Genomic DNA, 13,493 nt, shown 5'->3' with positions numbered 1-13,493 from the left:
CAAACCCTCTCTATTAAGGGGAATACACCTTAATGTAGTGAGCATTCTTTGTTAAACTTTCAAACAATAAACATTGTACACAACCCTTGAAGTGTTTTCAGATTCATTACTCAAGAGTTACTAAACAAGATCAGAGTAGTACATGGTCCAGTTGAAGCAGTTCTACAAGGGTGAAATACTAGTCTAGTTCATATGACACGTTGCGATTACTACAATCATCTCCACTCGCGTATAGTGAAAGTCGTTATTCTAGCACAGAAATCTGTGCTACCCCCGTTGGGCGAAGGGTAAATGACGCATGTCAGTAGTAATCCATCACAAATTGACAGACAGTTGGAATTTGTTAGTTCCTATGGGCAATTGCTCATTAACTGAACTCTACCGCTCCAGTCTGAACTAAAAGCACACGGGGACACGATAACGCCATCACGTTTATATGAACGCAGTCGGGGTAGCACAGATTTCCGTGCTAGAATAATGACTTTCCCTATATGTGAGTGGAGATGATCGTACTAATTGTAATGCATCGTATAGGAACTAGACTATACCAACATATACAAACTATAACAACCCTTGCAATTAAATTCAAACAAGTGTTTAATTGTGTCACCTGAATGTGAGCTACCTACCAGGGATGAGTTTCTCTATTTATCACAGTATTTAATTGTAAGCAAATTGTTGATAAGGCCAAGGCTGGCTAGCCTACCAGACATATTACATTACACACACACACACATACCCAGTAAATTAACTTCTGGAAACAGTGAACTCGGTGAGCGACGACAGGCTGGTGTGTTTGTATTCAGCAACAAGCCATGTGCTAGTGTGTAGTGATAGTGAGCTATATCTATAACGATTATTAATGACCCATAGCCCTCAATATTTTAAACGCAGGAACTCGGTAACATGTAGCTACTACAACAACCTTCGATCAACCATGGCTCTAAGCCTGTCTAAGCTGTGTTAAAACTACCTACTAACAGCCAGTTTCTCTGTTGATCACAAGTGTAATCTCACTCCCTGGTGTTTACAGTAATTGTAAACAAATTGTTGATAAGGACAAGGCTGAGTGGTGGACTATGGCTACGCAGATTACATGACACACTTGTACTTGTGTAATTGTATTTAATGTACGCATCAGACACTTCAAGTTTACTGCCTGGGTGTATGTGTGTCATATGTGTAGTGGACAAGCCAGCCTTGTCCTTATCATCAATTTGTTTACAATTAAACACCAGGGAGTGAAAGATTAAATCTGTGATCAGTAGAGAAACTAGCTCTCAGTAGGTAGTTTTAGCACAGCTTGAGACATGCATAGAGCCATGGTTGATCAAGGTTGTTGTGTAAGCATAACTGGTGATAGGTAAACTTGGGATGGTTGAAAGAAATGTGTTGCAACACTGAAGTAAGGCCATTCATTCATAGCATTCATATCAAGTTTACAAGCATTTGGCCTTTCTAAACCGACTTGTAAACTTATGCAATAGTATAAATGAACAGCAGGCTGATGATGATGAATGCTAAGCTATATTTAGATTGCAATGAGGCCTAGACAGTGTTTATGGCATCCACATCTTTGTTTACAATCATTTGACTATTTACTTGCTTTGCACTGTTGACGTTGTTTACAGTTTGATTACATAATGAGACACCACATACTGGGCTGATGATGAAAGCAATTGAAACACAAACAGTATACTTGTACACTTGATATGGATACCGTAAACAATATCGACATGCAAATGTTTTACTTGACCGATAGAGGTGTATATAAATACAACTGTGTATAGTGATGCTCGCACATTCTTTTAACATAATACACAGTTTCGACTTACTGTTTTGACTGGATCACGGAGCTGCATATGTAGGATCTGCAGATGTAATCCCAGTCTAAAAGTGCAAGTTTTGCACGTTTTGAATGGTGTCGTATGGAGGCCTGTGGTTTACATCAATGATGTAATCCTGACTACTGACGCATAGAGCTAAGGTACAGAAATTCTAAAAACTACTTGGGTCTTAAAAGGGGCACAAGCTGAGTTTACAAGCTATTTGATGAGTGAAAATATTTAATATAAAACCATAATTAAAACTACAGTATGGGGGGGCTACTGTCAATTACACTGAAATCGTATTCTGGATTTGTTTGCGCAATAGTAGTGTCATCAACATTTTACAGCTAAAATGATGTAGGCTTGGTGTTTCAATCGTGACATGACATTTAATACACACCCTTAGTGCTAATAGACATGAACAAGTCTGCATGGAGAAGTTTCCAAGCATGTACTTTTATAGTCTGTGTGTGACTGTGTATGGATGGGGTTAGAGAGATAAGGGATTACTTTCTGTAAGTATGATTCAAACCATCACAGACTCTTGTAGTGTACATAGATTTGTGTGTGAGAGCAATGTGTTGGTATATGTACATGTGTACGTATGTACATGTCTTGCGTTTGCATGTATATAGAAGTCTGGATGTCAACGTGGTTTCTAACTAAACCATGTCTGGTCAAAGTCCCCCAATCAGCACAAAAAGTTGTTCACCCAATCAATGAACTCCCAACAGTTATAGTGACTAAACAAGTGTATACAAGTATAATCCTGAACTAACAAATATACATTTGGACATTACATAACTGCCCCAAATGTAGACTAACTTTATGAGGTACTGTGTTATTGGTTAACATTTGGGATTGATGAAGAAAGGCTTGATCTTAATGACTGTGTGGGTGGCTGTGGATGAATTTTAAATTGCATCTCAACTGTCATGATGCAATGAGAATTTTTCCACATTTTAATTTCAAAAATTTCATTTCGAATGATTCATTTTCTCCAAGACGTTCAAAGAGTGGTACGAAATCTAAGTCTTCAAAGGACCTCCAGCACTCAACTAGTCAATTAATGACAGTCTACTTGAAGTTTAACCAAATATTTTTTTGTGTGCTTGATCACATCAACATTCATGATCTAGCTAACTTTGTGCATCATCTTGTAACACTACTCTGTAGTAGAAAATTATTTGCACCACTTTCTTTAGGCCTATGAATGCCTCCTTCCCTGTGATTAAGAAATGCACCTGTAACTCCGGTTTGTTCATTTGCCAAGATTCAAACTAAACTAGGAAGGGGAACAAACGCAAATCTGACCCTCCCAACCTTTAATATATAAATACCGCGCATCTTTGTATGCATGTGTCTGTTCCCCCTACCTATGAATACAAACAATATCTGCAAATCAATTTCAACTCTTTCATTTGCCAAGAATCAAACTAACTTGAAAGGTGGTACTGTATATACACCAGAGAGTCATTTTCTCTCTTAAAAGAAATACACAACAATCATACGATTCAGTTTGAAGAGCTCAAAGGTTTTATTTTTTTGTCTTGGTTGTCTAGAAATAAACTGAGTTTTGTGTATTTCTCACTCAGATTGGTTGTAATGTCACACATTGCTCTCTCTCTCAAGAAAGGTGTCACCCTTTCCATACCCTAGTGAACAATAGCAATATTAAACAATTCTTTTTTCAAAGTCTCAACACATCTACCAGCAAAAATACTTTGGTCAAAAATGTGCCAAAAAGGAATTTCCACGACTTCTCTCCCCCCTAACTGATATCTGCCTTATGCCAATACTTTAAGCATGAAAATATTAAAATATATCTTAAAGCGTAACCCATGCTTTTTTTTACCTTTCTTTCTTTTTTACTTCACAAATACCAAATAAAGTAATATTCATTGTGTAATGCCTTTGAGATACTTATACATGACGCGGCGATAAAGTACAATTTGTTCTCGCTTTGAGATTAGACTTCATTTGAAGAGATGGGAATTATACAACCTACAGTGTGTTAATAAACAAAATAAAAAAAACAAAAACCTGATTTCGTAACGTCACTGTTGTGCGAGCAATTTTTACAGTCCGTGCCCTCTCTTTAAAATGAAAACGACAGAGGGTAAAAGTTTGCTCCACGTCAATAATTACAGAGGGTTTCTCCAGTCTACATTTCCAATGTAACATTTTCAGCTGATATGCTTTGAATTCTTTTAGGGTTGTACAACAAAAAATACGTCATTCCCGTCAAAAGTATGTGGGTGGAAATGCCGAGTGCGTGTACCACATTGCATGCTCCTTTTAAATAAAAGAGTCCTGGCAGCTACAATGTATATACAATGGAAATAGTACTCGAAACTCATTCTAATATTTTTAAACAATGCACATAAGAAAAACAAAATAGGGAAACTGTAAAAAAAGGAATCTTCTAGTATTTCCTTGGTAAAAAGAAACATTGTGTGTTGTAATATATTTTTTTTTTAGGTTTTAATCTTGTAACTTGTTTTTCTTTTACTTTTACTTTCCGTCCAGCATAAAAGTAGTCGAGTGTCTTTGTCCATCTATGGCAGATACCATTATAATTTAGTTCAAAGAGTTTTCTGTCAGGAGTGACAATCTGGCACACATTTTGCCATTTCTTTTGCCGTGAGTGGCCACAAGTAGCAGCAGCAGTATTACTTGCCCAATGATGGGAAGTCATTCTCGTCATCCATTTTAGGGGCGGAGCCTCCTCCCATTGGTGACTTTCTCATGTTTCCACCATAATTTTCCCGTCCGCCGCCACCACCGCCGCCGCCTCCTCCTCCTCCTCCGCCGCCACCACCACCACCTTCTCCGCGACCACGTCCACCGCCGCCGCCACCACCACGTCCCCTGCGACCACGTCTAGCACTACCACCGCCACGTCCTCCAGTTCCACCGCCACGAGCAGTATCAGCAAATTTGATTTCAATGTCGATAGTCGGTTTGGCGGCACGGTCTCGAGTGAGACGCTCTTCATTGGCCTACATAGTATGAGCAAATGGATACAAGTTATTCTCGTTTCACATATCTGCTCATAGGAAATGAACAGGAATAGGGACCGAGTCACCTTTCTTACACTTTGCCTAACAATGCAACAATTGAATAGACATAGAAATAATGATTTGACAAGATTCAAGTGCTGTAGCATTTTATGCAATTTTTTTTTTATATATATATCACGTCTTACAAAGTCAACATACTCAGCTAATGAAAGAATATAAGCTAAATAAAATTCTCTGAATTTCCATGAACATCAATAATTTCCAACAGAACTTTATCATTACCACAAATCCATGCCTCTTTCTGTGCCCCCCCCCCCCCTCCCCCCCAAGTTTTTTTAGAGGGCTTTCCCTCTGGATGGAACAAAGGTTAACCCTTTCACATAAGTTCATAGTATATAGAAAACAAACACCCACAATGTTTTTGTTGAGAGTTGTAAGCAGGTAAAATCTATCCGAGTTCCCCTGTCACTTTACCGGGCCTCCCCATCAAAATTATGGCACAATATTGGTACGTGTTGGAAACTGTCAGTTTTATCATATCCCCTCTATCTGTTAACGGAGTTCCCCAACCTTAGGAAAAAACATTTGACCCATAAAAGATCACTCTAATGACTCACACAGCAAATCTTACAAGCGCTACTCTCTTGCCGAGTTATTTTGTCTTCAATGTATTATAGAAACTCTTACCCTGGCGTCTGCACTTGCACGGTCTTTCTTCAAAACATGATACTTCTGCCATTGTCCGCCGTCAACTCCTTCGCCAGCTTTACGAATGTTAAATTTGGCGTCCATTTTGTCTTGTTGGATCATAGCCTTGTACTCATCTAGGGTCATTTCCTTTTTTTCTTCAACAGCTTCAACTTCTTCAGTCTCGGCATTTCCTGTACCCCTACAAAAAAAAAAAAGCAAAAAAAAAAAAGCAACAATAAATAAATAAATGTTGAACTTCTGCAAGTATTTGGGAACTCTAGATAGGAATTCATCACTTACAAACGGCATGAAAATCAGAAATATTCACTTAATCTAGAAATCCTTAGTGTCATGTACTTGGCTGTAAAACCCCCAAGGCAGTGTAATCCAACCCCTTTTCCCCCAAAACCCCCTCAAACTTAGAAGGGCAAAACAGAAAATTTACACCCAATAATATTAATTTATTATTGATTCATATAATCTTATTGTCTGACTCCTTGATATAGGCCTAGACAATTGGGAACATTAAGTTAATAGTTGCAATGTATTGTGGGGTAGTGAGTAGATTGCGTTGCCCCAAGGTGGTCACGATTATATGATAGTATATACAGGTAAGCGCATGGTCAGGCAATACACTTGAAAAGAGTATTTTTGACCATATATGCAGAGTAGACAACAATTGTAACTTGCCACATTTGTACATAACTAGATTCATGTATTTGAATTGATTTTGTTTCTCCATTATGTACAATGAAAATCAGTACCACAGCCTACTATAACGCATTGCAGTTGATCATGGAAACGCCAAGATTCATACACAAGTTCTCTTCTTCCACATTTGATTGAGAAACGGATTTGTTGGCAAACAAGTAGCAGAGAGTATCAATACTATTATACTAAACACTTTGCAACATTGCCTATCTTCAAATTGCAACAATATGATGTAGAGCAGTTGAAAAGGTAAGAATACCACACACTGACATCTTTCAAAATACTGATAGTCATTAAATAGTCCATGTATCATTTAAAGATTACATTACACTTCCCTAGAATGAGTTCTACTACCTGCTACACAGCAGTTCACATAAATTTGGTAGTTGGACTAGAAAGAGTATATTGATTATTTCAACTGTAATAAACATAAGCAGATTCCAAATTTATCAAAGCTCTTTTGGCTACCACTTCTCAACCCCCACCTTTTTATAAATGTATGGCAAAAAATTAAAAACTGCTAATACTGTAATCCACTTATGTATCAAATGTATCAACGCTCACTGGTTACCCACCTACATTACAAATTCACCACAAACATAAGCTCAATACCCTATGAAATACAATTTTCCCTGCCAATATGGTGTAACTGCTACCAATAACAATAGGTTTGCATTCTAGGTCTGTATTGTCCATCTAAATACTGACCTAAAAATTATAAGGGGGGGGGGGGGGGGGTAAGGAAGAACAGCAAATGTATTTTTTGGGGGCTGGATACACACAAATACAACATCTAGAGATGTTTTATTTGGCGAAAATATTTACAATATATATAAAGCTACTGTTCTGAATGCCATGTTTATTTAAATAAGTAATGGATATATTGCACATAGAGAGGATGATGACCTTTCATATGACCCTGAACTCTGTATGCCATCTAATAATCACTCAACTGAGAATGCTTATCACAACCAGGAACTAGTTTATGTTTTTTACTGGGATGGACATTACATCAAAGTAACAGTTTAATAGTGACGCTATGCCTAATTAAGTTATGATATACACTTAAAGGTTTCCCAAATGACCTCATCACAGCTTTATTTTATTTTTGTCTCTTTCTGCCAGTACAAACATCAGCAGGTTTATTTTTAGTAAATGAGAGAATGGCATTTCAATGACCTCAAAAAGTACCATAAATAGTAAAGCTACATAGGTACTGACGACAGAGTTTCTAAATGTACAATTTTACACAGTCATGGATGTGTAATGTTTTCCCCCATTGTCTCAGGTACATGTATACAATAGGAACAATTAGATGTATATATAGTATGCCCTCCAGGCTAATCTCATATGCCACAGATGCATTAATGTCTTGTGACACACACACAAATATGATGCCCATGTATCCCTTACTGTGTGCTGACTTGACAAGAGAACAGACTTCAGCAATTTGGCAAAGGTTGTCTCTTATTACGGGACATACTGTACCTATTATGCCTGAATTGTGTATATTATAAGGTCATTTGGCTGTCAGCATTCATTCCCCAATGAACCACATCAATCCAAAGTTCCTACTCCTAATGACAGTGTTACTTATTAAATGCAGAACACTGCAATGTTTACACTGTATATCTAACCCCCCCCCCTTTTTTTTTATCTTACTTTATCACAGAGATTCCATTCAATAAAAATGCATCCTCCTGCCGTTATTCATTAGGAATAGTCAGCTGCTGTTGATAGATTACACTGATATGTTCAGCATGCTACATTTTGTATCTAAGCTCCCATATACCAATAGATCCAACAGTCAGTTCTGAATTCATTTAAAACTACTACCCTCCCCTCTGAGCAAGCCAAGCTATCGCCCCACTGTCTGTTTAGTTTACTTGCTGTCAACGATGTACTTGTGAACATTATCATAGGGGAACACAACTCCAGGAAATAAAAGGCATTTTCATAAAAATATTCATTGTTCAACCATGAATACAATGATTTCTGCAAACTCCTATGACGCATTGGCCCATAGGAAAGATATATTGTATGTTTGTCATCAAGTCTCAGTCACCACCCCTCGCACATACAAAAACTACTACCTGTACCCCTATAACTTTCCATCTGCAAACCTTGGTATCAAAATTATTGCAACCCCACCCCCAGGATTTACAACCATTCTTAGCAAAAATCCTCCCGTCCCATCCACGTTAGATCAACATGCCAACATATCCAAATTATTAACCCCCCACCTATACTTACTGTGATCTGCAGTAGTGTAGCAAAATTACATTCCCCCCCTCCAACTTACCTTTGGGATCTACAAAATCTGTAGTAATGCTACACCCCCCCCCCATCAACTTTACATCAACAGATCGGTATATCCAAATTACTACCCCTAACCCATCTAATTCTTATTTACCTCCCCCCCCCCCCCATACTTACTTTGATCTGCCATAGTGTAGCAAAATTACATCCCTCACTCTCCCTATTTACTTTTGACCTGCAGTTAAGTCTTAAAATCCTCCTTCCTCTCCAATTTACTTGTGATCTGCCATTCTCAAAATTAGATCACTTCTCCTTTACTTACTTATTGTCCTTGCCTTCTTGGTCTTCACTTTGTGCGGTCCACTCGGGGTCATCACTAACATTTGAGGTATTCATTTCCATACTCGTCACGTCCTTAACTTCGTCTCTCACGTTGCCCCAGTTATGGGGTCCGGCACCGTCGCGCTTGTCCTGGGGTTTCACAGAGCTAGAAGAAGAACTTTATATCCTCAATGATAATGTCCAATACAGATATCAGTGGTGGATTAATTGTAACAGACAACATGTGAAGCACAGGGGGGAAAAAGAAGAAAAAAAAGAATGACAGTCAATTAGATATTACGTGGCATGTTAGTATGGATGGCAAACTACACAACATGCACGATTACCAAGTATACAAAAGGTAACACTGAAGTAAAGTACTTTCTCTATGTGCTACACTCGTTTATAGCATTGGTATCAAGTGTAAAAGTATACTGTTTCAATTACTTTACTTACAAGCCAAGTATGCGGCCATTCTAATGTGGTCAATTGGCAAATGAAACAGTATACCTATACACTTAATATGGATGCTATAAACGATTGTGGTACATACAAAAAAAACTTCACTTTGGTGTTATGGGTTGTAATTATGATGAACTACTGATTAGAAAGACTACTACATGTGTGATGACACATTGGGAAGTTTACCGTCAATCGAGCTATTTTCACCCAGTGTTTTCACGACTAACATTTTTCTTGCGAGATTAGTCTTCAGCAAGTTGTCAAAGACCAATTTCCTATAATTACCAGACTGGTGCATTGTGTTCTGACAGTTCATGTACAAGGCGGCATTTTTTTGCCACGACTTATTTTTGCGTGTTTGTTTTACAGCGAAAATAAGTCTTTAGTGTCAATTTTCGGGTTTACAGTATTTGATGTCTGCTGAAGTCTTGCATTTAATTGGGTTCACAGCCTTGAAATGATGACAGTAACCTTCCCTGATGTCTATGTAGTGTCAAACTACCGCCGTGCGTACAAAAACTGGTAACTTGCAAAGTTATATATCTGACAGTGAGCAAACTACAGCAGTCTATAAACTAAGTGTACGTGCATTTACTAATGACAAGGGTATTACTCTATATACGTAAAGAGGTAGTGTTTTTATGGCTTAATTACAAACACATTCAAAAATTTGAAACGTGCAACAAATACAACTGCCGACATCAGACCATGGACAAATGGAACCTGTTACAAACAAGGAAACTAAACAACTGAATTGCATTAATAACACTTGGCACAGCAAGTTGGAAGTACAGACAGTACTTACTATTACAATTCATCGTTTGATAAGCAAAGTTGTATGGCCTCTTTACATAATAGTTCACATCCCCACAAATTAAGCAGAAGTCCCCCTGGCATTTCATGTACACATACAGAGACCATAAAATTGTTCTTATCAAACCATTAAATGTAATACAAGTCCCTGCTGTTCTAACATGCTGTGCCAAGTGTTATCAATCCAATTCATTTGTTCGATTTCCCAGTTTGTAACAGGTTCCATTCCTTCATGGTCTAATGTTAACAATTATAAGATAAACAAAACATTCATTATACTAGTGCTATGAATGTATGATGTTCAGAATACAGGTTTACAAACTATTAATGTAAACTATAGGCTGAATACCAAATGGATTAATAGTAAATAAAAAGAATTATCAAATTATTAAGGATATTATCTAAGTTAATAAATACCAACTGCATCTAATTTTAAATAACCAACCTTTTGTCACTGCCACTATGTCTTTCAAATTCGCGTTTTCCTCGGCTGTCACGGCCACCGAAGTAGCCCCTGGCACGTCCTCTACCACGGAATCCACGTCCACGTTCGGGTCTGTCTCGTGTGTCGCGTTCATTCCTGAATTCTGGTGGGGATGCTACTTGTGATGATGATTGTGGTTGTTCGGTTTCGTCACGGGGTTTTCTTGGTCGGTTTCGTCTTGAGTCGGGCCTCCTGTTCTCGTCAGTGTTATTCACAACATCACGATTGCCTTGTTGCCTCCGTGAGTACTCTTCGCGTTGTTGGCGAGGGGGTTTATTTGAAGGTTCTCTTGCAGGTTCTAAAGAAATTAAAAAAAAGTCTTAATTTTGTGGAAACAAGTGTCATTGTATGGTGTTTGTTGATAGTATCAAGCATCGTGAAACAGGTGGATTATACCTGTACCTGTCTGTCAATATAATATGCATTTCTACCAACCCAATTCAAGGTATACTAATTGGGCCAAGATTACCACTGCAAGTTTGTATTATAGGTAATGTATTACTCAAATGTACTTTTCACAACAAAGAGACTTCATTTTAATGTACCCTCCTTCTCCCCACAGAAACACACATCCCTTTACAAATGATTTTTATTGTATCTATTTTTTTTTACAAGGTTTAAATTCCACAACCATTCCTCAACACAAATTATCAAATCTTTTACAAGTGTGAGATTATATTTTATATCGCAATACAATTGTCAGCTTGTCAAATTAGATGTTTCATTTTTGAAATGATGGAGTGGTCCCATTTCCATACTCGTTGTGTACATGTACATTTTGGTGATGTTATGAAATTTGGTATGTAATATCGAAAACACATCAATGATCAATTCTGCATGAATTTTTTTAAAACTCTAAACGCTTTTTCGTTTTTTTTTTTATCTGAACGCATTTTCAGTTCTGATGTTAACACGTACACAATTACTTGAAATTAATCTCAACATTTTTTTTCTCATTCACTCGTACAAATTAAACACTCATGACATATGGGATTTTTTGCCACTTTGACAATTTGCCTCGGTTGAATGGAGAAAAATAATGGCATATGATATCTAATTATCTGCAGTTGCTGGGGAACCTCAGCAAAATACCTGGGGAACACTGGGTACATATTAATTATATTATATTAACATCCTTTAAAAAAACATGCTGCAGTTTGAGTTGCTGTATTGCTTTTTTACCCAATATCAATGCTTTATTCTACTCCATCAAATGTCAAATTTGTTATTTATGTCCTGTGTTTTAAGGGCAATCTCATAAATTGATAATTTTTCATTTACACAGGTAGACCCCAAGGTTAATGAATGCTGATATCTCTTACTTGGCATTGGTAAGGTCAAACAGTAAGTGTTGATAATGTGTTACATAATACATGTATGTATGTATGCAAACTCTGTTGGTGGCTTTTCACACATCTATTGTATTCACTATAGAAATAACATCACTTTTGTTAGAAATACAACAGTAATGTGTGTACTGTAGTGTATGATTTACCAGGAGTTACATGTGAGGGATTGATCACATCCACAAAAATAACAATTAAACTGAACAGTTACACTACACATTATATTGATAATAACTTGGTTTAGAAAATGATAGGGTTGAAATTCTCGGTAGCTGCAATACAGTTTTACCTCATCCTAGAGAGCCAAAATGAGAAGTCTGTGGAGTGCAAGTTATGGTGTCTCGAAATTGAATGTTTTGTTATTTGTTAGCCTACCATACAAGTGTTAAACTGAGCTTTCAATATAATATTACACTATTATTTTTGTCTTCTGCACATAATGCAATGAGGTGGCTAATCTATTTAACAATTAATTACCATCTAACTGTAAATTGACCTAAAGTTATAAATGTCAAGTGTTTATGGAGTAATTTCTTTGCATTTGAACAGTGTCACTACAGGACGTCTGTGTGACAATTCTTACATCCAAGCAACTTTCTTATATTTGAGAAAATGCCATTTTGAATTTTCTGCATGAATGGCTTCTAGGTTCATCATATTGACTTTAGGCAGATTTTTTATTCACTCCCCCCTTTAAGCAGTACACGTTTTTTTTAACGGTATAACCTTGCAAAACCAGTTTTAATGACACAACGTGTTAAATTTGCCGTTGTCTTCAATGTTTCTCAACTTTTTTTTAAAAATATAAAATACCCTGGACACAGACGGTTACGTTACTTCAAGTTGCATGTTGACCTTCAGACTTTTGAAAAGACAGATGGGCTGCATGCCAGCGGTTGTAACCCGTGTTAGGAATTCTTGTACCACATGTACTTGAAATGAATGAAGCCCGACGCGACAAGGTGAACTGTCAGCGCCGGAATTTCTTTGCAAATTTTTCGTCTAACCTTAAAGATAAATACGGGAAGAAGGATGATAGCGTGTGTTTGAGTATCTTGCATGATTTTACTAGATATCAGGCGCGAAAACATGACACGCAATAGCATAGAAGAACCCCAGCACATTGACAACCTCAACACACTACGTCATGTCAAGCATGCGACCACGTTTGAATTCGAATCGTGTTTTGGTTTGTTTTCGCTATTTTACGTGCGTTGAACATGTACTGGCAAAGGAGAAGAATAAAAATTACCATCTTTTCTGACATTAGCAGACTGGAGGGGTTCCTTTTTGGTGTTTGTTTGCTGCTGGTTCTGTTTCGTCTTTTCCTTGCCCTTTTTCTCCTGCTTCTTTGATGATTTCTCATCCTTCTTTGGCTCGTCTAATTCGAGCAAAGCATCGGCATCTCCGTCATCATCTATGAGCAAACCAAACCTGTTGTTCACTCCTATACTATACTCGACGTCCATTTTGTCAAATCCTTCTAAAAGCGAAGGATGATTTGGATTTAAACGCGAAGCGCGTTGAAGTCGATGCTACCTGGAATCCAATATGG

The 13,493-nt window shown here is 37.5% G+C and overlaps 1 protein-coding gene across 2 annotated transcripts; it reads right to left on the bottom strand.

Annotated features, from left to right (window-relative positions):
- Positions 1–3,348: 3,348 nt before the first annotated feature.
- On the bottom strand, positions 3,349–13,493 carry LOC144436135 (uncharacterized). Of its 2 annotated transcripts, none has more exons than XM_078124835.1 (5): positions 13,191–13,493; positions 10,554–10,890; positions 8,835–9,011; positions 5,540–5,741; positions 3,349–4,831 (listed from the first exon to the last, which is right to left on the bottom strand). In XM_078124835.1, exons 1-5 carry the CDS (start codon positions 13,405–13,407, stop codon positions 4,502–4,504), a joined length of 1,263 nt encoding a protein of 420 aa, XP_077980961.1. In that variant the 5' UTR covers positions 13,408–13,493; the 3' UTR covers positions 3,349–4,501. The 2 variants fall into 2 exon arrangements, with proteins under 2 accessions (XP_077980961.1, XP_077980962.1); XM_078124836.1 differs by having other exon boundaries at positions 8,835–8,999.

The sequence above is a fragment of the Glandiceps talaboti genome, chromosome 6 (genome assembly GCF_964340395.1).
Source record: "Glandiceps talaboti chromosome 6, keGlaTala1.1, whole genome shotgun sequence".
In the NCBI taxonomy this organism is placed as follows: Eukaryota; Metazoa; Hemichordata; class Enteropneusta; family Spengelidae; genus Glandiceps; species Glandiceps talaboti.
Note: the sequence above shows the minus strand (reverse complement) of the source record. Positions and strands in the feature narration are given on the sequence as shown.

What these genes read in the sequence shown, in the direction of transcription:
- LOC144436135 (XM_078124835.1), bottom strand. Translation starts at nt 13,407, where the DNA reads ATGGACGTCGAGTATAGTATAGGAGTGAACAACAGGTTTGGTTTGCTC. An exon ending in CATAGTGGCAGTGACAAAAG is followed by an intron (nt 9,012 to 10,553) that starts GTTGGTTATTTA and finishes GAGGATATAAAG; the next exon opens with TTCTTCTTCTAGCTCTGTGA. An exon ending in CAAGAAGGCAAGGACAATAA is followed by an intron (nt 5,742 to 8,834) that starts GTAAGTAAAGGA and finishes TTTTTTTTGTAG; the next exon opens with GGGTACAGGAAATGCCGAGA.